General features: G+C 42.9%; 1 protein-coding gene across 1 annotated transcript in view; it reads left to right on the top strand.

The window, feature by feature from the left end:
- The first annotated feature begins 285 nt into the window (after positions 1-285).
- The window catches only part of TXNDC17 (thioredoxin domain containing 17), a 59,405-nt gene continuing 36,970 nt past the window's right edge, over positions 286-22,720 (top strand). Inside the window, exons 1-3 of the mRNA XM_085649898.1 lie at positions 286-567; positions 1,025-1,106; positions 20,186-20,261. Coding sequence (XP_085506024.1) covers positions 423-567; positions 1,025-1,106; positions 20,186-20,261 — 303 coding nt within the window. The 5' untranslated portion in view covers positions 286-422. The remainder of the gene's footprint in view (positions 568-1,024; positions 1,107-20,185; positions 20,262-22,720) is intronic.

The following is a 22,720-nucleotide window of genomic DNA, read 5'->3' as shown; positions in this document are numbered from 1 at the left end:
ATATTTCATTTAGCAAATTATTACATTTATTTTGTAAACTGACTGTCTGAAGAAAGATAAAATGCGGCGAAAATGCAACGATTGTGTGGGGGCCAAATACACCCTCCAAAGATGGCTCCTCTCGTGACCTGCGGAATTACAATACGAAAACGTTTTTACTGGTCATATTGTGACAGCCTGGTTGCGTCCCTTTCAAATATGGCTACGTTCTGCTCATTTCTTTATAGTACCATCCTGTTCAAAGATGGCGTATCTGACGTCTGCATCCGACTCTCACGCTGTCGTGCTCTCTCATTGGTTACAGGTGCAGTAGCTGTGGTGAGGGCTGCGGGTTCGTGGTCACGGTCCCAGAGCTGACTGAGTCTTGGTGAAGCCTCTTTCGTAGCGGAGCCGCCAGTGTCCTGTCAGCCTCCTGTCCTGCCATGGCCAACTACCGGGAAGTGAAAGCCCAGGGCTACGAACAGTTCATGCAGACAGTGCAGTACTACAAAGACAAGAACGTGTTCGTGCTGTTCTGTGGTACCAAGACGGAGGAAGGAGTCAGCTGGTGCCCGGACTGCGTGGAAGGTACAGGGCGCAGAAGGCGTTGAGCACAGGACAGTGCTCTGCTTTTCCCCCCCAAATCCCAAACCAAACTGATGATTTTCTTGATCAGAAAAATGTCTAAACAGTCGCTAAGTTGGGATATCAGATGTGGAGAAAGTTCTAGGAGATACAAAATTTCTAGTAATGTGGAATCACGTCGCGATTTTTTTTAAGGTACTCTCGAAACTTCTTTTATAGAAATATATCTACTGTCAGTGCTGTAAAAGAGCAGGTATTGTCCGGTATGGAGTACCCGATTTGAAAGAGAGAGTACCTGCACTTTTCTGCTGTAATGCATTTAATAAGAGAGTACCAGCACTTCTGAATTTTTATTTCGAGTGCTGCCCACTCGCTGTAAAGTGTCATATTTAATGTTGTCAATAGATAAAAAGGTATTGGAAATGTACACTCTATTGAAGATTTCTGTTTGTGTTTATAGCTGAACCAGTTATACGAGCAGAACTCAAATGTCTCCCCGAAGGATCCATCTTCATTTACTGTCAAGTCGGAGAACGAGCTTAGTAAGTGTCCCCGATTATTGACTGGGAAATCTGCTTCAGTGTTAAGCTTCAGCCAGCGCATAGCTTGGAATTTTGCTGTCATGAGTTTCACGCGTATATCGCAACTATTGTGATTGGATTGGTTGCTCATGGCACAGAGTGCGCATTAGACATTGTCAGCGACATTAGTACTGGTGTTCAAAGGCTTTCCTATGTCCTATTCAGCCGCTGTCATTGACCTCTGTAGGCCACATCAGGGTGATGCAAGCACCTCTGATTATTGTATACCTCACTTAAGATTCACTTACTGCTATATGTAACATTTTTCTGTTTCGTCTTTAAATACGGTTCCACAAACACGTGTATATATAGTTCCAAAGCGTTCCTGCGTTGAAAACGTTAGGGTATGTTTGCTCGCTGTGAGTTTATTCAATAAAAATGTGCTTGATCATGGTCCACTGCACTTATGCAGCAGGGTTGGGCTAAATTATGTGCCAGGGTTGATTAAATGATGTGGCAGGAAATGGCAAATTATGTGGCGTAATGCGGCACATTTTTTGATAGTATTACGTCATTAATTTATCTTTTGTACACGTATTAACACTGTTTAGGCATTGCGTGCACCTCATTAGTACCAGTTTAGCACCCAAATATGGCATGAAGCAGCAGAAAGTTGACCGGTCAACCTTTGCAAAGGACCTTCTACTGCATGGCAACATGTATCTCTGCATTTTTAGTAACTTGATCCGTATGAGCTAGAAATAATTTTTTGTTTGTTACAATCTGCAGATTAGTCATCAGCTGATTGATTATGTAGAAAATCTACAATTATGCGGAAAACTCCACAGCTGCACAATAGCATAATTCCAGTGGCCCTGCCAATAGGTCCCAACTGTAGAACTGAGGCAGACTTATTGGCAGGCCCAGTGGTGCACATACACAAGCGTTATGATGTAAGCACACCATGGCGAGCAAACTTCCAATGGGATTTCTACTTAAGAAAACTCATTACAAGGTGGCAGCTGATGCACATTCAGTATCACGGCGTGATGCATAGTAGTGATTTTTATTGTACCAATCTGACCCGATAGACGGTAAACTAAAATGTAAATGAGCCTGTGCACACGTCAATATTGATTGCAGAGTAAGTATTCTGTGTCATAGATTATCTCAGACGGAACATTCAATATACAGCAATGTAATAAAAATAACGATGAACAATAAGGAGTATTGTGGTGTTCTTTAAATCCTTAACGGTTGCCCAGCCAACACGTGTTTCGTCTGGGGAAGTACCTCACGACTTCTTCAGGGCTGACTGGATATTCAACAAAACAATTTCTGTGCTAATATGAACTCAACAAAGGTCATATGATTCTGAGCAAGGCAACCAGTGTGGCCGAGTGAGCACCCTCCGTGACATACCAATGTGTGTTACAGAGGAAGCACATCTACAGGTCAAGTGCTAGGTCCGGGTGGATGGTCAAAAGGTGAGCATGTGTGACAAGACATGTTTTTACAGTACATAGCATATGAACAGTGACACTGGTGGGGTTTTAAGCAAAAGGTGGAAAACCTTTTGCTTAAAACCTCTTCTTTTGACCATCCACCGGGACCTAGCACCTGACATGTAGATGTTCTTCCTCTGTAACACAAATTGGTATGTCACGGAGGGTGCTCACTCGGCCACACTGGTCGCCTCGCTCAGAATCAGATGACCATTGTTGGGTTCATATAAGCTCAGACATTGTTTTGTTGTATATCCTTTTAGCCCTGAAGAAGTCGCGGGGTACTTCCCCAGACGAAACGCGTGTTGGCTGGGCAACCGTTCAGGATTTAAAGAAGAACACAATACTCCTGATTGTTCATCGTTATTTTTATTACGTTGTTGTACATTGAATGTTCCGTCAGAGATAATCTATGACACAGAGTACTTACTCTGCAATCAATATTGACGTGTGCACAGGCTCGCAGCAATTGTGTGTGACCTCTGGTCTATAATGTAGGGGGTTCAGGGTTAACCCCCACCTGTTGGCACCGTCTCATGTACACTATAGGAATAGAACATGCACACTTGTTGCAGGTGCCAATTCCTAACCACATACAGTCAAAACACTGTCCTTTGTCTAAAATGTAAACAAGCATTGGAAATTCAATTGGTCTCGCATTTGTTGGAGTTGGAGCTATTGGCATTGGAAATGGCAATGTTTTTTACTTGTGTGTTATTTGAGTGTATGTATGTGGTGTGTTGTGGAATTATGTGGGTTGGATTTGTTGTGTAATTGTGTGGCGTGGAATTGTGTAGAGTGTATTTGTGTAATGGAATTATGTGGCGTGGTGTGCTATGGAATTATGTGGGTAGTAATTATGTGGTATTGAGTGTGCTGGAATTATGTGGAGTTGGAATGTTTGTTTTGGAGTGTAATTATATGGAATGGTATTTGTGTAGTGTAGTGGTATGTAGTGGAGTTTAATGATGTATGCTGTTTAGGTCTGTCTTATGGCACACAAACACCTATAAAATTATACTTTTAAAATTAAACCATACATGATGTAAACGGACAAAGTAAAAGAATGCACTGCTATTTTGTTGTGGACGTAAAAGAACAAATACATTAATTTTTGAACAAGCTCTGTTTCTGATGTAAATCAACACTTGAAGAATGAAATACATGCTGTTGCAGAGTGTACACGCTCGCATCTCACACTGGAACAGGATTTTATGTATTCACACCTAATTTCACTGAACAATTAGTGAAAGGAGGATGGCGATGTAGCACCAGCTACAACTGTAGCCGTAGACGAATACACAGGGCTAGTTTTTTATTAAGAAAAGAAAAAGCAAGGCTCTATAAATACAATCTTTTGGCTGAAAGCAAGCACAATTGAGATGGATCTTAAAGTTGCAGATAACACTCCATCGAGAGCAAGCACTCTGTACCGGCGACAACCAAAGAGTTTGGTTTTAAATAAATGACGCCGAGTCGCGGCAGGAAGGGGAAGAGTGGGTGTGAAGGACATGGAAGGGCTATGCCCTAATCCTGCATATTTAGACATTATGCTTGTGCGCTAGCATACTAAAGTGTTCATTCATTATTTGGTGCAGAGTTCGTTCTAATAAAGATTGCCTCCTATTTTTCATAAACAATGCATTTCAGAATATATATTATGTCGCTATACCTTCCACTGTAATAGCCGTTCTTTCTGGGATGTGCAATGTAAGGGAAATGACTGTATGCACTAGTGTGATGTAAGGATCGTATCCTTATGGCACTGTACGTTTAATCCAAAATACACCCTTGCATGTGACCCAGTTTTATCTTTGTACTACGGATTATAATGGTGAACAGTGGACCAGCCTCGTCGTCATCTGAACAGAACCTGGCAAATGAGCCCTCCCTTTGCCACTCAGGACATTAGTCATGCCATTTCAAGTGATCTGTGTTGTGACTGACTTGGCATCAGTGCAAGTATACACAGTTGGGGGCCGAAGGAGGGGGGCAACAAGGAGCATTAGGTAAAATGTGCTTTCAGAAAGCACCATCTCCTCTTCTGAGAAATGTTGCTAAAATGGCACGCTTTCCACCTGGAGATGTGGCACCTTCGTTCACCTTTCCCACTCTACTCCCAGTAGAGGCACCCGAGAACTCTGTGGATTGTTTATCAGCTCGAGCTGCCTGCAGAGGAAGTGCTATGGGGAGTGGTGCTGGGATGTAAATATTGTCCCCCTGACTGGTAAAAGCACCGTCTAAAAAAAATCTGTGATGCTATATAGGCTGCACAGCCATAAAAAAAATAAAAATTAATTCAGTTGGTGAACTACTTAGCTAGTGCGGAATAATTATAAGTTTGGCTGACGGGCTTTCGTTAGTATGTAATTTCCTCATTGCAATTTGTCCGGAATGGGAGCGCTGCGAGGGGGGATGGTTTGGGGGAATGAGCGCGGGGAGCTACACACAGAGCAAGGGTCCTTGCGTCCATGACATCAGTGGCTTGTTAACATTCAAAGCACACCAGTGTTTACGGCAACCCCAATCCAATCTCTGTGCTATTCATTAAATTGCAGTCTGCTCTGTGGTCATTCTTTATCTGCCGCCTCGGGGCTCCCCATGCAGCGCGCACTCATTGGAAACTTGGAGCTGGGGAAAGTATATGCTGCCCGGGATGAAGTATGGCTGCATTCGATTCCCGCTTTTAAGTCTCGTAGACATGCATTGCAGCTCGCATGCGCTGCTTGCGTCTGCGAGACATATTGTAGGTGAGTATATTTCAGAATGGGGCTTGAAGCCCGCCCCTCATTTTCATTGGGTAGCGTCACCATTTATGGTAAACGGTGGCTTCCGATTGAAAATAAGGCTTCTGTGTTACTGCCCTTTCTCCTTTTGGGACGGCCCATCCGGACTGGGTCTCCTGCTTCACGGCTGTCGTGAAGCAATTTCTTATCTCCGAGGCGTGTTATGTAAACAACCCTCTGAGATCCATTCCTGATGGGCCTCCCAAAAGGAGACAGGGCGTTGCGTGTTTATTTTTGCATCGCGCTTTCGCTTTCACTTAAGCGCGATGCAAATATAAACAGCACTGCTTTTCCCCAATGGCGAGCGCTTGTCAATATGAGGGGGCCGGCAGAGGGTGGACACCTACTTCGCTGTGTACATCAGCGCTCCGCAGCCTTGCAGAGTTAGCAACAGATGATTTTTTTGCTCTAGGGACCTCCGCACAATCGCCCTTCCCTGGTTTTGTAATTTGAACGGGGCAGCGAGCCCCATGGTTGCGTGACTGCATTCTCGTGTGCGCTTTCTGAGGAGACGGTGCTGTGATCTGAAGTGGGTGTTTCACATCTGGCCTGACTGTTGTTTTCTCTCATTTTGTTTTCACCCCAGAAGTAAGTCTTTTCATTTTACTCCTATCAGTGGTTTATGTCGAGCACCCTCTGTTATTACATTCACTTCGTGAATAATTTCCACTTTATCGAGAAAGCATGAGGGCTAATTTTAAACTGAGGCGCTTTTTAACCTCGCATTACATATGATTAGGGCTTTAATAGAGGTGAAAAAATCGTGTGATGGGGTCTCTAAATGGTGCGTGGCCCATGCGTGTAAGGGCATGGCTTAGAAACCAACTAAATTTATGTGATTTCCATGGAGTGCAACCCAACCGTATTTTGGTGCCTCTCAGAGCTTACTATTTTTGCATGTACATACACGACAAGCCAAGGAGTGGGTGACCATGTCTTCCGAATACCTTTTTGACCCACTGATTAGCGCTGTGAAAAACTCGCACTGTCCTCATTCTCAACTTCAGAGCTCTCGACCGTGGCCCATTTAAGCGTCTGAGCTGACTCCGTTTAAAGTATGCGCTATGCAAGAGTAATATGCTATACAGAAAAAAATACAAAAACATAACACCCTGGAACCAGCTTACTCGCATGGGGAATGCAAGATTAAGAAAATAATTTGAAATATAGACGGGAACGAAATCACTGACCTGGATTACCGTAACGTTTTTAACATTCATTGTTCAGATATCGATCAGTTTTTTTTATCAGTAGGTTAATGACAATGGTATAGGCCCCCATAGAAACACGTTTTAATGGTTGTTTTTATTTATTTCCGGGTCTAAGCCCCGCATATGACATTGTAAGAAGGTATGCTCTTTTGTTGTGGGTGTTTTTTTTTTTTTTTGTAGTCGCCAGTGCTCTTGTAAATCAGCAACTATCATGGTTTGTATTTTGTCATGTTCGACAAAATAAGTAAAATGATCTCTCCCTTTGCAAAACAGCACTTCAGGAAAGAAGAAATGGATCAAAACAATACACACTTTACTGGCAACTCATGCAAATTAGCTGCCCGGGCAATTTATGTAATCAGACCTATCCTGTTTTTAAAACTTGTAACACTGTCTACTTATATGTATGTGCAAGTATAGTCTTTTGCGAGCTATATGTACTCCATTATGGAGTACATATAGCAGGGCCGACTCAGCCTTACATTTTTCCTAGACGAGTAAATTGAATACCATAACTTGAGAAATAGTCACTTGTTATTTACACCTCTTAGACATGGCAGAATGGCGATATTTTTAGCTATTTAAACACATCTTAAAAATGTGAAAGGTTTGGAGAGATGATGCCCTGTTTCATAGGTGCTACTTACCCGCACGGGTGCAGGTTTACAAATTAACTAAAACACACCAGTATTTATTTTTAACATGGAAAGTCTGGTTGCGTCTACTTTGGTCTATATTTAGAACATTTTGAAGGCTGTAAAAAAAAAAAAAAAAGAATTTTTCCCATCTGGTTTTCCATTTGGAAAAAAATGAACGTGGAAAATTGCTATTGATTGCTGGATTTTCCTCAAGGTGCTGTTAACTAAACTCCGTGCAGATTACAGCCTCTAAATGCAAGTGTAGTCTGATCAGCACTGCTCAATACAAAACATACAAACTTTGCATCACATCAAAGTTTGCTCCTATAAAAATTTCCAGTCGATGTCAGTGAATGACTGATGTGAACCACAGTATATAGACCTACTCATGCACAGTTTTACGCTCTAATTTTCTTCCTTGGCAAATTCATGGTCCCCGGTTAAGCTGTCGGAATAGCTCACGGATTTAACTGTGCAGGGTCGCAACTTTCTGCAAGCCACAAGGTCAAAATTTAGCAACTTTGTCTAAGCCTTCCAGCTTTCGCAAAGTTGGTAAACTGAGTACCATTAAATTAGTTAATGGTAACCCCTGCGCCAGATCACAGATAGGCACACCTTTTAATTGGGTGCACCTGGCGCAGACCGAGTCACTGCGCCCTATCGCAATGAATGTACTGACCCACCCCACCACAGGTGTGAACTTGTGCATGCCATGGGAGGAAGGCGGGTAAAATGTATATCATTTTATCCTTGGGTTCACTGCATAATATTTTTGCATAATATTTTTTGTTTACATAACGTCAAGTCAGTCTTCCACTCCTCTTGACTTTTACAGTGAGCACCTTGAGCTTGATAATTAAAACATCCCTCTCCGCATGTGTGACAGTGTCTGGTGTGTCGGCTAGTCTGCCAGACCCAAAGCTTCAGTGTGCCTGTGACTCAGTGTGACTGCATGTGTGATCACGTGCTTCGGTGCACCCGTGTGCCTCTATGTATTAATGTGTCTGTCTCACCGGGTGCATGTGTTTCTCAGCGTGTGCATGCATGTGTGCCCGTTTGTAGTGCGGTTTCTATGTATGTCTGTAAGCGGGGATCAACAGGGGGTATAATACATTGTCATTTACAACGCCATTACTTGATTAATGCTTCACAAAGGGAAAAAAACAATAACATTGTCAATGCCAATAGCTCAAAACAATGTCATTGCGAGACCTATTGCATTGTAAATGCTTGTTTTTGCCTTCACTTGTGACATTGTGTAGGCGCCTTTCTGATTGGTTCGCATACAGCAAGCTCTCATTGGCTGCAGCTATTGTAGACTCGAGCAATGAAAAACTGCTTCGCTAGCCGAAAGATTGAGATGTTTCATTTACTTGTGAAGATTGTGCTGTAGTGGAACATTTTTTAATAGGCACTAGAATCAGGTAAACCATCTCTCCACTGCTAGGCTACTGCCAGACCACACATCCAGCTAACTTAGTTGATCAGATCAAGGTGTGAAATGAGAAATAATGGCTGGACGAATATGTCGAGAAAATACATGGCAAATAATGTATTCGTTGAAAGAGATTCTAGTGTTTGTCCTCCGATTTGCCTACCAGTATTAATTAAGCAGCAGAGTGCAATACATTTAAATGCCTCTATTTTGCATTGGCACCAGATGGAAGGTGAGGATATCTTCCCAGACAGTGGCTGGAGGGCTGGGACGTGTTTTTGTAAATTATTATCTATATGTTGACACAAAGAGAAGGGAAGACCAGCGAGCACCTTATAAAAGCTCTGGAGGTTAAGTAAACGCATTTAAAAAAATGCTCATCGATTCATGCACTAAATCCATTCCTCCACAGAACTGCATTGCTCTTCACATTGCACTGTTAAAAGATTTGAAGATGCTGTGTGCGCAGCGTGTTCCAAACTGGAACATGCTTGCAGGTGTTCTGTGGAATTGCAAAATATGCCCACATGGCATGCTAGTGAGTCTTGTAGTGCAGTAAATATTGAATGATTACTAAATACATGCAAAAGGGATGTTTGGAGAGAAGGGTGACCTCTCAGTGGTGCATAGCAAAGCATGTGAGGAGGTTTGGACGTAAGGCTTTACGCCTTAGATCGTGAATGTGAGCAGCTTCCAATTCATTGTGTGTTGAATCTTGCTTTGACAAGGCTTGTATGTGATACATTATGAACTGGGCTCCACAACCCATAAAAGTTTTACTTTTAAGATGGGGCAAAGCACCGGTGGCGGGACTGTGAGCAGTGTGGGAGGGACAGTTACTGCTGTAGTCACAGCTTTTAGGCCTGATCACACTTGAAAAGCAATAGCCAAACAAGCTATGGCAGGGTTGTATTTTGGCTCTGCCAGTGGTAATTGTTTTGCAACTCAAAGTTCAGTGGCAAAACCATAATACGAGTGCACCAGCACGAAATAGTGGTAACATTCGGTCCCCCGCAGCCAGATAGAGTTGTCAGTGTGAAACCTAAAAGAGTCTTTTCAAGTATGCAGTGACAGGGTATGAACATCTAGTCCGAACACTGAGACCGAAATGCTCTTGGGGAAAGCAGAAGAATAAGGATGAAAGCCTTCAAATCAGGAGCAGACACCTGAGATAGACAGCAAATACGTCCAGTCACGAGCAACGACTGACCCAAAGCCGCCTTAGTCAGAATTACAAGCCAAGAGCAGACACCTGAGATAGACAGCAAATACGTCCAGTCACGAGCAACGACTGACCCAAAGCTACCTCAGTCAGAATTACAAGCAATGTGGCAATACTGCATGTGATACTACAGCAAATCCACCAGGTCAGTCTTGGTGGAATTTGTCCCAAGAAAATTTGTGGATCACATGTGGAAATCAATGTGATTGCACACATTTCCACAATATTTCCAGCACCACAGGGGTCAATTGGACATTTCTTATAACTCTACAGTAGTTGTGCACCAAGAGTTTGATAACTGTGTTGTCAGTACCACACTGGTATAATTACATTACTGATAATGTGTGGTGTAGTTTACTGTGCCCGGCCGGGAGGTTTTCTTTCAGAGGGCTTACCATTAGCTGTTGACACAGATGCTCACAAGCAGAACATTTTTTTGCTTGCGTCATATGTCCTAATGGTACTGACCACTTCCTCCCAAACATTTTGCCATTATTGGGTTGTGCCATTAAATATAATGGGTTGCCCTGTGTCCCTAGGAACCTGGGTATACAATTTATAGTCTACGGAGAGTTCTGTTGGGTACCGCAATTCTTAACCAAGAATTGTGAAAAAATATTGGAACAATCAATACCAGTAGAGAAGGGTTACAGAAGGGTCACAAAATGATCCCTTTTGCTACTGGGGAGTGTCATAATAATTAAGTCTTGCAGTATTCATCCCCTGGCACTGATGAGCTAAATTGTTTTGAAAAAATATATAAACAGGAAAATCACTCACAACCAGGGCGGTGAACTCTGCTCCGCCGCTGGAGGTTGCGGAGCTTTTGTGACTGTGTTGAGTTTGGTTAAAAAAAAAAAAAACTATGCTGACCACCAGCGGAACAGAGTTATGGCTCTTCCCCCTTCTTCGCTCACAGGATTTCACTCTGGACTCTTCATGGTCCTACCCTTTCAGGCTTCACAGGCTTCCAACTCATGAGAGGGGTCTGCCAGAAGAAGGGTAACTTCTGTTGAAATCATCAGTCCCTGCCCTACGGTACTGTTCTGACCTGCGCTGCTGAGGGGAGCCCTTGCCCGGAGAAGGGTAACTTCTGCTCAGAACTGCTTCCTGCAGCAATTGCATTTTTTCTTTTTTTAACAGCTTAGAGTTGAGGTTTACCTCCACTGGGGCATCGTGTGGGCAGGCAAGGGGAACAGTCGAATCTGTTTGTACTGGTGGTGAGCCCCAGAGATGAAGAAGTCTAACCCATAAAGGGACTGTGCAAGGAGACCCTGGAACTCCATGGAAACTACTCGGGAGAGACGCACCCCCAGCGTCACTGGCACCAACAGGAATAACGGATCTGAGGGCACGATGAGGAATGATTCCAGCTATATGGGCAAATACTTGGAACATCTGCCAATGTACACCCACTACTAACCCCACTACCTGCAAACAAAGGTAAGGCGATGCCACTGTGCAGCGCTCGCACCTGCCCTTGGGTGGGGGTGGCCAAAGGTCAGGCAACCGGGAAATGGCTCTATATTTGGTACCCTATTGACCAACCTCTGAGTGGCGGTAGTGATGGGTGGATGCGCCTAGAAGCACCGGTGGTGTGCGCGCTACATAAATGTTTTGCTCCTGGCCCCTTCAGCTTTGGCCTGTTGCTTCCTGCTCCGGGGGCAGGTTTCTTTAAGTGCCTTGTTGATGTGGGAAACTCGCATCACTATTGTAGCTTAATCTTATGCTTTGTCCTAACAGAAGTTTGTTTTAAGTCTGTATTTTCTCTTCTAATTGAATTTAATTGCTTGCACAGTGATCTAAATTAAATCTTGTCTTTGCTGCACAACCATTTCCCGTAGCAGGAAAGCATTAAGGAATATTAAACAAATTCATCACAGTCCTCTCAAGCCATGTTCCAAAGAGAAATCTGGGATGTATGATGATGCAACACAGCCGCCCTAATCTTGGACCAGGTGCGGAATTGATGGAGTGTTTAGACCACTCCGTGGAATTCCATGGAGTAGAGCTCTGCTAGTTCTGCCCACCCCACACACAACACCAAGGACAATTCCTAGTTTGGTATATTCATTGTCAATTAACCAACTTTACTTCCAATAAAGCATTTTTCTTTACTTTTATGTTTTTCAATATGCAGTCCAAAACACATATTACATACAAAAAAACAGCCTACACGTGGTGAGGATGTACACATCCTGGTGTACATATACACCATACATGAAACAATAAAAATATAGTGTAAAATGTCCAGATTCCTAAGTTCAGAATATAAATTTATCCTGTTGTCTATTTTAGGGTAACTGACGCAGGACATTACTCATTCCATAATCCTATGCACACACTCTATTCATTTCCATTTGTGATTGCATTTTATCACTATTCAAATAAACATTAACAACAATAACGTTTCTTTTTAATCTTTATGGATGTGTGGTGTTCTTATTTTCTTTATTTCAAGTAGAATTGCCCAGCCAACATGTGTTTTGTCGTTGGATATATATATCCCATTCGACTTCTTCAGGGCTGTAGATCAGATGGGCGATATTTATAAGCGTTCTCCCCGCCGGTTCTACTTCCGTCCCAGCTGTGAATAAGGCGACCTCCGATTCTTACTGTCGTGGATGATGCCTGTTGCAGTGTCCCTAAATGTATCCCCCAATTGAAAGTCGTGAAGTGTTCTTTTGCTCCAGTTTTACGTTCTGGTAATGGACGCACAGGTCGTTATCCCGTCGTCCCGATCTAAACGAGTGCGTCTTAGACTGCTGCCGTCCCCGTGCGAGTATCCAATTTTGACCCGACGCAGGACATTTGACCTTTCTGTCGCGGTTTGGACCCTATGGTTACATTATTAATTGCACATCACAGCGGGTCTTCCACAGGACTACAATGATGAACAAAAACGGGGGGACAGCCTTCTAATGTTGCAATTCAAACAAAAAACATACAATTTTCTGAAGAATTATCACCGACCCCAGCCGGGGTTCACTCAGAATTTTTTTTTAACTCCTTTCAATATGTACACTCCATGAGCCATATGGATTAAATATGAATAGATTTCGAGGTACATGTCCTCGTGTTGTGGGTAAAGAATCTAATTTCTTTAGATGGCGTTTCATCTTGTGACTGATGGCGGCTTTGCATAACCTATATTATTATTCTCGGTCACCTCTCGTTTCCAATCTTGCACATTTGAATTTACTTCAGGAAGGATGACATTTTGACTACAATTTAGCTTGAAGCTTAAGCTCTTAAGTATTTGCTATTTTGCGAAGAACATATGTTGGGTTTCTCCTAGTACTGCCTTGTTGGTCCCTGGACCTTTGACTTTATCTGCCTGTGCCTGGCAGCTCCTTTCTACTGCCACCCACGACAGAAAGTTGTGTAATGCTCTATAAGGGCTGACAGGCAAGCCCGGCCGGCAAGTCAGGAGGGACACTGAAAAGGATGCAGGTAGGGCTACAGATTCAGCAAAAAGAGACCAACAAAACCGTTCCAACCCCTTGCATAGTTAAATTATGATGCTCACATGAATATGTAATAGCAGCTGCTGATGCATATGCTCACCTACAGCAAGTAGTTGGATCGAAATGCCAAGGAAGTACTTTTAGTATCAGTTGTTGACTAATATTTGTGAGCTGGTGATTCATTGGGCGTTGATTTCTTCTGAGATGTTTGGATAGCTGTTGCACATCTTATTTGTGGAGCTGGATTCTACTTGTCATCTTAAGTGATTAAAGGCTTTTGCCCACGGTTTCGCCCATCATTCAGTCTTCACCTCTCCTCAGGACACAGGTTATCCTTCAGTTGCCCCAGTTACGTTAGCACAAATTAAAGCGAGGCAAGGCTGTTCTGAACTACATTTCACACCATTATGTTCTGTTGGTTACTTTCCATACATATTCCAACTGAGTCCTCTATTGCCTTGGTCCTCGATTAGAGAGCGTGAGGAAGGGAGCAAAATCAGAAGAGGATAGTGAGAGAAATTGATGCTGAGTAGGCCTGGTGGAATTCATTGGGGCCTTGCAGCAAAGCTGCTGACCTTGGAACTGGAGAACCAGGTTAGAGTCTTGGCGTCGGCTCAATATCCTGTGATTCTGGCTAAATCCTTTAACCCTGTGCTTGAAAAGATGTGTAATGTATTCTGGTGCTCATGTAAAGTAATTTGCTTAAACCCTTGACTTAGTTTGCACCATTTAAAACTAAAACAAATGAATATCTGAGATACAGGTGCCTTATGGAGCAATAACAAATGGTGAGGATGATAAAAATTAACTTTAGAAACAGAACGTTTGTCTGCTAGTATACTAAGACCCATATTACAAAGAGGGCACATTGTTCCTGTTAGTGCCATGTTACACTTACAAATTGGTGCAACGCAAGAAGAGACCGCGCCATATAATTGATCAGGCGGAGCTCTCAGGGCAGAGGTGAACTCTCGCCTGCCCTGGATTCAGTGCATTAGTGAAGACTGTTTAAAGCAGCAGGTTAATCTTTCACTGTGCAAGTGGCACCCACCTGCACGTCAATAGGGGACAGATTTCCACCACATGTCATTGAGGGAATGTCCTCTTAAGTGCGTTACATTACCACATATGGACCAGAGCTATCTGTATCGCAGAAGAGGCCGTACAAGCATCTTTGGCCCTTTCTGTAATGCTGTAGTGACCTGGGTGTAAAAAAATAGGCGCACACACGTGTGGAAGTCCCAGGGCAGTGCTTGTCATATGGCCGCAGGTGGGCAGAAGGAGAATAGATAGTGTCTTGTATTTCAAAAAAGTAATAAGAATATTTTGTATGTTGCCGGCTAGTATTCCCTAGTTGTGAAATTGTTCTGCCGTATGCTATGGCAGTTCCATGATTTCAGCATGTACCTGTATATAAATTTGTTTTCATGTAATAGGTCTCGCCTGAGCCAGCGCATGTGCTGCTCTGCGAGACATTTAGTTAGGGCTTTTAAAAGTGCTGCCACACGTCTTAGCGCTTGCGTTCACGCACACGCGCAGCCGGCAGCTTTCAGAGCCCTGACCTCTCCTTCTTTCGCGCGCACCACTCGCGTGTTTTCTTTCTTTGCGCGTGTGCGTGCGCACACAACTCCCTGGCTTGTTTTCTTTTGCTTCTCCCCCTCACCCCCCCCACCTCCCCACATAGTGCGTCTCGCGGCCACTCGCGCTGCCAATGCTTGTTATAACAAATGCTGTTGTTTTGGGTTTCTCTGGCTTTAAACTTTCTTCTCTCCCAGTATATGGGGTAATTAAATGCTTTCCATTTTTCTCTAAATCTCCTTTTTCATGGTCCCGGACTCTGAATGTTAAACTCGTGTGTACATAACCTGCTTTTTGTCCATAAGCCAAACTCTTGCCTTTACCGCGAATTCGCTTCCAGGCTGTCATATCGTTCACCGAGGGCAAAAATATTAACTGCAAACATGAGCGCAGGGGTTTAGCGTGGATTTGAAGGTAGCGAGTACCACTTCGCGGGCCAATTTGATTAGGCCCACCAGAGCTGAACCCATGTTCCGCGGAAGCAAGCAGTGAGTTAGAATGGCGGAGATTGTGTTGGGATTTACAGCTCCAGTCACCCTGAGCTGGCTAAGTGCTGGATAAGCGCTGTTAGGCCACTCCGAAGAGCAAAGGCAGAAGAGGGTCTCTCAGCAAAGGGACCGCTTTTCGGTGGGCCTCTTTTGTTGATACCGCGACCTCGTGCAGGCGTTATTGTCCTACCAGGTGCATAACACTCGGTGCATGGGGGAGGAGATGACGTTTGAAGGCGCGAAGAGCTCTTCCAACACAATGCTTCCAGATGTGCCCGACGAAAACATTGGAATAGGGAATAGGGAATGCAGGCCTATTTCCGGTGTTAAGGCAGACGATGCTAGATATGTTTCTGCACAGGACACCACCATAGTGGTTAAGGAAACGAAGCCAGGCAATTTTAGGTTTTTAATGCACAAGTCAAGGTTGGCCTGTCTGTATCTCTTGTTACTTAAAGTGTGCTTGTAATCTGGATCTGATTTATCCAGCCTGCAATCACTAGTGTCTGTTTTGTATAGTATGTGGCTTAACGGCTAGCGCTACCGACTTTGGAGCTGCAGAACAAGCTCCGAGTCTCAGCATGGGCTCCACATCCGGTGATTCTGGGCAAACCCCTTAATCTCCCCTGCCTACCAAAAATATAGGTGTCCTTATGTAATGTTTCTGGTGCTGATTTAAAGCCCTCCAGTGCCTTTGGGTCGAGTTTGCACTATATAAAACTGCAAAACAAGCACAAATAACTGTTGCACTATTATCCCTGTTGGGCAGCTATGTGTGCGTCTTTATGCTGGATTCCATATTGCATTAATTTAGTTGATTCAAGGCCTGCGAGTGTTCAGCGCTTCTGTGTGCTTCTCTGTCTTCTTTGAACCTAGAAATTCATAAAATAGTCCCCAGATGAAGGGTTCACTCCAAAAAGTACTGGAACACATGGGTGCACTTGTGATCAAATTAATCTTGTAACTATGTAAAGATATGAAATCATGGAAAAGTAGCACATGAAGTAAGGCTTTTGATTAATATGTGAAATTATGATTGGGTATTATGTAATGCAGCGTTAAGGCACACATAGCTGTGAAAGAAAAGACAAAGGTGATCCTTAACTTGTGGATTAAAATTGATGCTTGTGAATTAAGGCTGTATAAATGACATTCTGATTTGGTACACAATTTGAGCTAAAATCGAATAACCATTTTATTTAATAAGCATGTGCAGATCCCCAGGACTGATTTAATTTCACACTCAATAATGACAATTTAAAGTGTTTGAAAATCTCAAATTATTTAAAAAAATGTATTTTATTTGTGTATTTCATTGAGAAAATATGTTGATTTGTTAATATCCCAAGATGAAAAAAAACATTTCTTTGACTTAAAAATGCCAGCAATGTCATTTTAAAACTGCTAAAGAGCAACCCTATATCAGGGCCACTAGCATAGGCCACGCAAATATGTTTACCACACTTGCACCATACTTCACCATCTGCGACATAGGAAATTTCGGAACAAAATGTTTCTAGTTTAAAGGGAGCAACATTTTTAAAAGAATCATGGCAGTCTTGTTGCAAAGCACTGACACACACTCTGCAAAAGCTAAATGGTCACCTTTGAGTTGATAATTACTGTCCATCCAGGTCTTAAACGTCTTGATACTAAAGAGATGAAACTGTTGGCCAGACTGTATTTATGTCTACAGTTGATGGAAAGTGGAAGGGATTTTGAATGCACCATGAAAAAAATCATTAAACATTCAAATGTAATTCAAGACTGTGGAAATAATGCTTACTTCTTTGAACTAAACGTGCATTATTTTTTAATTTTCCTTGTAGATTCATATTACACCATAAACACTGATCTAGGAACATCAGTTCTTTAAACAAGCACTCAAGTACAGGAAAATCCTGAACATTTTACTTCTGCTTTCATGGTCAGATATTTTAAGGTACTTCTTGAGAGGCTTACATTATACATAGGTAATACACAATATTGTTCTACAGGTGCTTCAAAACTTCCATGTACGGACCATTTTCAAAGCATAACTGACAAAAGAGGCGCACCTTTAATTACAAGTAGTATGTACATGTAGGCTTAATGTAGGCTGAGTGCAGTGTCCACACTCACAGAAAACAAGCCTGCATCTGCACACTTCTTGTAACACAACATTTTACTCATGGAGCTAGAAAGAGCAGTGTTGGTAAAATAACGTTACATAGCTCCCAAGCACGATAAAATATGATTTGTTGGTTAGCAAAAATTTGAAACCGGACCTCATCAATGCATGTACATAATGCTATCACAGAATGTGCTGCATAGTGCTGCACAGTTTGCCTTTGTTTACCACATATTTTTCTTAACTGGTATCCCAACAAGCATTGGCATAGCCTATAGGTCTCGCCTTTGGCACCTTATAAGTATTTAGTTATGCAGCACAATATTCTTACTGCAACAACATTAACTGTTGCATGGCTAAGCACTTATGAGGTCCCAAAAGCGAGACCTATTGGCTATGCCAATGCTTGTTAGCTGTTACTCTTGAGTACAGAAGAGCTGCTGGGCGAGTTTTGAGTGCAAATTAATATGCATAAACAGTCTTATAAATCAACTCATGTTGTAGTGTATTCTCAAAAACCGAGTTTGCTAAATCGTCTTTTTTTTTTTTTTTTTTTTTTTTTTAAATCAAATTTTTTTTTAATTCATTGTATAGTATTGAACACAGAATTTCCAGTGTCCCAGTCATTCTAGTACATAAAAGAACCAGAAAAAGATCCCTTGCTTCCTTGGTGTGCCCAGCTGAAACGGGCAGGTATAACTAAAGCAACCCAGAAAGTAACAACTGTTGCCCAATAAGTGGGTCTCCTGTAGCTAGAATACATCTGGAGCCAACTTTTTAGCTTAGTTTAGAACTACCCCTTGCTTGATCTTCTTGTCGAGTCCATTTACATTCCAGGACCAGATTCTGTGTCGCCTATCTTGACTTGTGTGTCATGGTGAGTGGCATTGGTAGGCGATGGAGGATTAAATGCATGTCCTGGTAATGCGATCCACAATAGAACAATGGGGAAACGCATGCCAAATTGACCCCCCACACACACTGCACTTTCCAATCTGAAGTATCTGTAGGTTTGAGTCAGTCAGTGGGCAGTGGTGGGTGGGGGACAGAGAAAATGCAGACAGGAAGGACCACTGCTGTGTCCTTCTTCAAGCCTCCATTTTAAACTAGCGTCATGTGAGTAATTAAAGTGTATGACCAGCTAATTTGCCATAAATTGGTCTAGTAATATGGCCAGTGCAAGCCAGCCACCACCCTCAGCCAGAAGTGAGAGACCAGGGGCCCATATCTCAAAAGCTTGAGAAGTTTGTCTCTAAGCCAGGCAGATCTAGACACGGTCAGGGTTGTAGCGGGAGAGGTCTACATCAGCTCCATGGGGCTCTGTGGCTGGGTCGCCGGTCCCACCAGACTTTAAGGCAGAATTGTAGATATGCCATCAAGATCCACCTCAGTTCTCCTGGGAGTAGATTTTGCCCGTCTCTTGCAGTGTCTACATTTCCCTCCGCTTGGAGTGGGAGGGGGTCCTGAAAGTCCAGGGTAGCACCATCCAGCTGTTCAACATAGGAGCACTCTCCTCTTCCCAGTTCCCGACCTCCTCAGCATTCTAAAAGAAGTGTGTTTTCCCCTGGTAGATCGGTTTCAGCTGAGCAAAGGAGCATATATTTGATCTTCATTTCTCTGAACTTAGTTTTGACCCCAGGATTTACATTGCTGTTGCTCTACTGCTGTAAAGTCCAGAATGCCGTTAGACTGCTTGGTGATCACTGCTTTATTGCGTGCTACTTCGGAGTATTGCGTCTCAGGCTAAATAGTTAAATAGCCTCAGGATAATGGGGCAGAGGGAATGATCCGTCAATCATGAATCAAGTTAAGTTCTTTTTAGGTATCCCGGATGTAAACCAGTTGAAAAATAATTGTTCCGGTTGCTGGCACTCCCAAGTGCTTCAGAACTGCCACCAAGCGCACCTTGATATGCTATCCAGCTGCCGCTACTCACCGTTCCAGTTGTGCTGTTTGGCTCGGTGCCAAACAATATCCGATTTTTGTGGAGTGAAAATCATCTTATGCAAGGCAATCCGGGTCCCCGCATCAGTCATGCTAGCTGCAGCGTTGAGCAAGTCCTGTTGAAGACACCTCCATGCCAACACATACTATCCTCCCCTCAAGGGCCTCACAGGAATCGCAGATAGTCTGTAGGATAGCAGCTGAAGCTGACTGGTCTTCACCCTGTCGCGGTGATTCTATCTGATATCCCTCTGACAATCAGGAAGGGAGACCCATGGAAGGGGTATGAGCAGCTGCCACTGGGAAGCCTGTTCGCCCAGCCGTCCCAGGTTCTCAGGGTTGTGCAGGCGGGTCTGGATAGCAGGGGAGATAGTGTTTTATCGGGATTGGCTGGGCTCGGATGGAGCCTCGCCGAAACACTCACACCATCTTGGGCAGTCAGGACATGCCTAATCATCATATATTTAAATGTTCACTACAAGTATTTAAAATATATTTAAATATTGTGAATACGTTTCATAAAATTTCATTGTAGCAAATGTTCAATGTTTACAAGTATCAACATAAAAAATGCAATGTTTTTATATCATATATATATATATATATATATACACACACTACGTTATTTGGTTTGGCTGTTTGAATTATGTATAGATGAAAATGCCTACTTTAGAAATCTGTGTTTTTTTATCTTTATAACTTGTCCTTCTCTGTAGCTGGAAAGACCCGAACAATGACTTCAGAAAGAAGCTGAAGCTAACTGCTGTACCAACGCTTATGAAATACAACACTGTAAGTACCTGGTGTTCCTCATATGCAGTGAATAATGGTTTTATTCTTTTTAGTGTTGGTGTGGTTTTGGGTTAACACCACTGAGGGAAAACTTGCATTCAGTGCTAAGAATACTAAAAGACTAGGTTAGCTTGTATGATCTATGCACTCACATTTTCATCTATAACCTCCGCTACTACCAATCCACTGCCTCTGCTTCCACCCTGATCACCACACTATAACAATCTCATCACCCTACATTTGCTTCATCACTTTGCCCTTGCCTCTTTCATTCATGCATCTCCTTATTTATCACACCTTCCATCCATGCACTCACTCCCAGATACAAGCCCTCATTGGTCCAAACATCCATCGTGCCCACTATTGGCGCAGTCTCACAATTGCCCTCTCACTCGCGATCAATGAGAAATCATTCTCACTATAGTCTCAACTACTCAAAAAACGTCCAAATTTAGCAATGAAAGCGTCTTTTTTCAGTTTTTACTGTGAAACAGCAACTAAATATCAACGTGAAATAATGTTTTGATCAATTTAAAACTATTATGACCTATGATCTACTTTGCCATTTCTGGACCATGTATGATGTCAAGATTGAAAAACAAACCCATAAGGAGTAGAACTGTGCACATGAATCCTCATCAGGGTTAGCTTCGGCACCTGTTCTACAGAGGCATTCCCCATCATGTGAACATCACACAGCTCTGCTGTTGCAAGGTTTTGCACTAGTCATGGACTGAGAGCCTAGGGAGTCCGGCTTAGCAGCAAGAGGTTGTTTACTCATGATCCGGCACCGGCTCCACTCTTCGTGACTCTCAGGTGATGTGGAAAAGATGTTACCCACTAAGTCCTTAGCAGAGGCTTTGGGGTGTATAGTGCTGGGGTCTGAATCAAGGGTGAGTCCACACTGGAGTTGTCTAAGAAGCTGCACAAACCCACTTCACAAATGAGGTGAGGCCAATATGGAGGTCAAAGTGATTGGCAGAATTCCTTGAACTAATTGGGAACTGGTGAGCTTGCTGCCAAGGCTGTGATGAGTTTTGATATCTGGGAAAGAGGGCAGGAGGAGTTTTACTAACTAGCAATTATTGAGCTTGCTGCTTAGACTGTGATATATTTTCGGAACTTTGAAGGATGGCATGAGTCATGAAGACAGTGGTCACCATGAATCCATGATCCAAACTCCTCAAACCCACTAACTTCCCCCCGCCCCCACTCCTCCCGCAGCACTGCGAGATAAAGTTGCCAGAGTAAGTGCCATGGCCTCTGCTACTTAGGTCTATAAGTGACTGGGCTGCCAGATGGCCTCCTGCTCAGTGGGTGACCTTTCCTGCAGTAAAATATATTTTTACAAGAGGGGCTTTCATCAAGGATGTGACTGAAAGAATTAGGGTAGAAACAGCCAACCTGTTAGGTGTGTTGAAAATAATAGATAGACTTGATGACTCTAAGGCCCTTGGCAAGAGAAAGGGAGGGAAAATTAAGTGGACATATTTTATCTACATTTCCCTAGAGGTAGCTCTGAAACATTTGTGTAACGTGTATTTGTAAAGCGTACGAGTGTCCGGTAATATCTAGAGTGCATAGGAAGTAAAAACATATTTGACAAAGTGTAATTGATGGAGTAAGAGATTGTCTCTACGTGCCATGCAAGGGCTGGCTTAGAGGGACCAAAAATATAGGCTTAATGCCTCAAATCCTGAACATTTGTGAAAATACAAGCACTGACCTATTCCACCCCTTCACCCCCTTTTTTGTTGACTGTATCCACAACAGTTCATGGCCTGTTGCTATGGTTTGTTAGTTCTAGAGTACCCAGAGAGTGAGGGAGCGGCAAATGTAAAATATCTGATGGAAGAAATTGGAGGAGGAATCCACACTGCCTAAAGAGGTCTAGAGCCTTTAGTATACAATTTAAAAGCATTAGGCTACTTTTCATTCTGGATATGAGCTAAAACCACCTTGCGTGCATCCACCTATCGACAGTGGAACAAAGTCAATTCGGAACACTTAAAACACAACTTGCATCCAGTACAGATCTGGAAACAATACATTCTGTTAAACTATGAGTGGCTACAGGAAGCTCTTAATATCCTAAAACCACACAACAGAACAAAAGAAAACGAGCACCTTGGAGAAATACAGAGATAAAAGACATAAAACTACAAATTAGAAAGCTGCAACGTGCCTGGCTGAAAACAAAAAACGAACAAGACAACTTCAACTACAGAAATTAACAGATCATAAGTCAGCTATCCAAAAAGCAAAGAAAAGGTACTATTCTGACTGAATTCAAAATGCTAAATGTGCAAATAAAAAAATTCTATAAAATACTCAATGAATTTCGCAAACCAAATTGCCTAGAAGGAACTCATCCCGCTACTCAAGATTTCACAGACAAACTGGTAAATCATTACACGGACAAAGTAGACACGTTGGACTCGTACTTGAAACAGAGACAA

This window comes from Triturus cristatus, chromosome 3_2 (genome assembly GCF_964204655.1).
Source record: "Triturus cristatus chromosome 3_2, aTriCri1.1, whole genome shotgun sequence".
NCBI lineage: Eukaryota > Metazoa > Chordata > Amphibia > Caudata > Salamandridae > Triturus > Triturus cristatus.
Note: the sequence above shows the minus strand (reverse complement) of the source record. Positions and strands in the feature narration are given on the sequence as shown.